The 1,355-nt window shown below is 43.8% G+C and overlaps 1 protein-coding gene across 1 annotated transcript; it reads right to left on the reverse strand.

The window, feature by feature from the left end:
* Positions 1-202: 202 nt before the first annotated feature.
* On the reverse strand, positions 203-1,135 carry LOC127032553 (olfactory receptor 5V1-like). Its single transcript, XM_050919855.1, has one exon. The coding sequence runs from the start codon at positions 1,133-1,135 to the stop codon at positions 203-205; it is 933 nt and encodes a 310-aa protein (XP_050775812.1).
* Positions 1,136-1,355: the final 220 nt, after the last annotated feature.

Here is a 1,355-nt window from a genome sequence, read left to right on the forward strand (position 1 = left end):
GCAACATCACACCAGGATCCCATCCCTTTTGCTCCAGTGTCTCTTCTACCCCATGGGGATGTGGCCTGCTGAGTTCAATGGAGTCACAGTGATTTAGACCAGCTGAGGCTTTGGCCCAAAATGTCAGATGCTGAGCTGACTCTCCCAAACACAAGTGATCCACACTTCTATGCAATTTTTGTTTTTTTAAATAACATTGACACTACTTGAGAAATTTGAATTTCCCCAGTGTTTTTCCTACAGCTGTTTTCACCTCCTTGTTTTTCAGGCTGCAGATGATGAGGTTTAACATGAGGGTTAAGATACTGTACTGGATGGAGAACATTTCATCCAGAACTACAGAGGAGACTGAGCTGTGTTTTGTGTACTGGAGAAAACCTGTCAGGTACAACAAGCCAACCACAATCAGGTGGGAGCTGCAGGGGGAGAAGGCTTTATGCCTGCCCTCCTCAGACCGTATCCTCAGAATAGTGGAGATGATGTGAATGTAGGAGATCAGGGTGAGGAGAAAGGAGCTCCACCCAAATGCCACAGCAGAAGTAAGAAGGACCACTTGATTGGTGAAGGTGTCAGTGCAGGACAGCTGTAATAGAGAAGGGAGCTCACAGCTGAAAAGGCTGATTTGATTGGGCCCACAGAAATGCAACTTGAGGGCAAAAACAGTGTTAAGCAGGGCATCTATGAAACCTATTGCCCATGCACCACTCACCAGCTGAACACAGATCCCTTTGTTCATTATATTCATGTAACACAATGGATCACAGATGGCAGTGTAATGGTCATAAGACATTGCTGAGAGAATAAAAATTTCAGTAGCAGCCAGCAGAGAAATGAAGAACAACTGTGCAATGCATCTATTGACAGAAATGGTTTTGTGCTCTGCTAGGAAATGCACCAACACATTAGGGACAATGGCTGAGGAATAGCAGATATCAACAAAGGGTAAATGAGACAGGAAGAAGTGCATTGGGGTGTGAAGGTGAGGATCAGCCCTTCTCGCCAGCATGATCACCATGTTTGCCAAAAGTGTGATTAAGTAGACAACTGACAACACCATGAAGAGGAAAATCTGCATCTGTGGGTCACTGGAAAGTCCCAGGATAATACATTCAATCACTTCGGTTTGATTTCCCATGGATCCTTACTCAGGAAAACTGACCTGTCAGACTGGAAGAATTAAAATTAACACACAAGTAAATTGAAATGGCCTGTGGAGCTGATCTGATCAGTAGGATGAATGTAAAGAGGCCTACTACATCCTATAAAATGTGTGTTTAAAATAGACAAAAATGGACTAGATGCAGGAAAGGATTTTGGTGCCAAACTACCACTTTAGTTGCCTAAATTCCAGGATC

This window comes from Gopherus flavomarginatus, chromosome 12 (assembly GCF_025201925.1).
Source record: "Gopherus flavomarginatus isolate rGopFla2 chromosome 12, rGopFla2.mat.asm, whole genome shotgun sequence".
NCBI lineage: Eukaryota > Metazoa > Chordata > Testudines > Testudinidae > Gopherus > Gopherus flavomarginatus.

Bases quoted from the DNA above. Each gene is read 5' to 3' on its own strand.
- LOC127032553 (XM_050919855.1), bottom strand. From the start codon at position 1,135: ATGGGAAATCAAACCGAAGTGATTGAATGTATTATCCTGGGACTTTCC.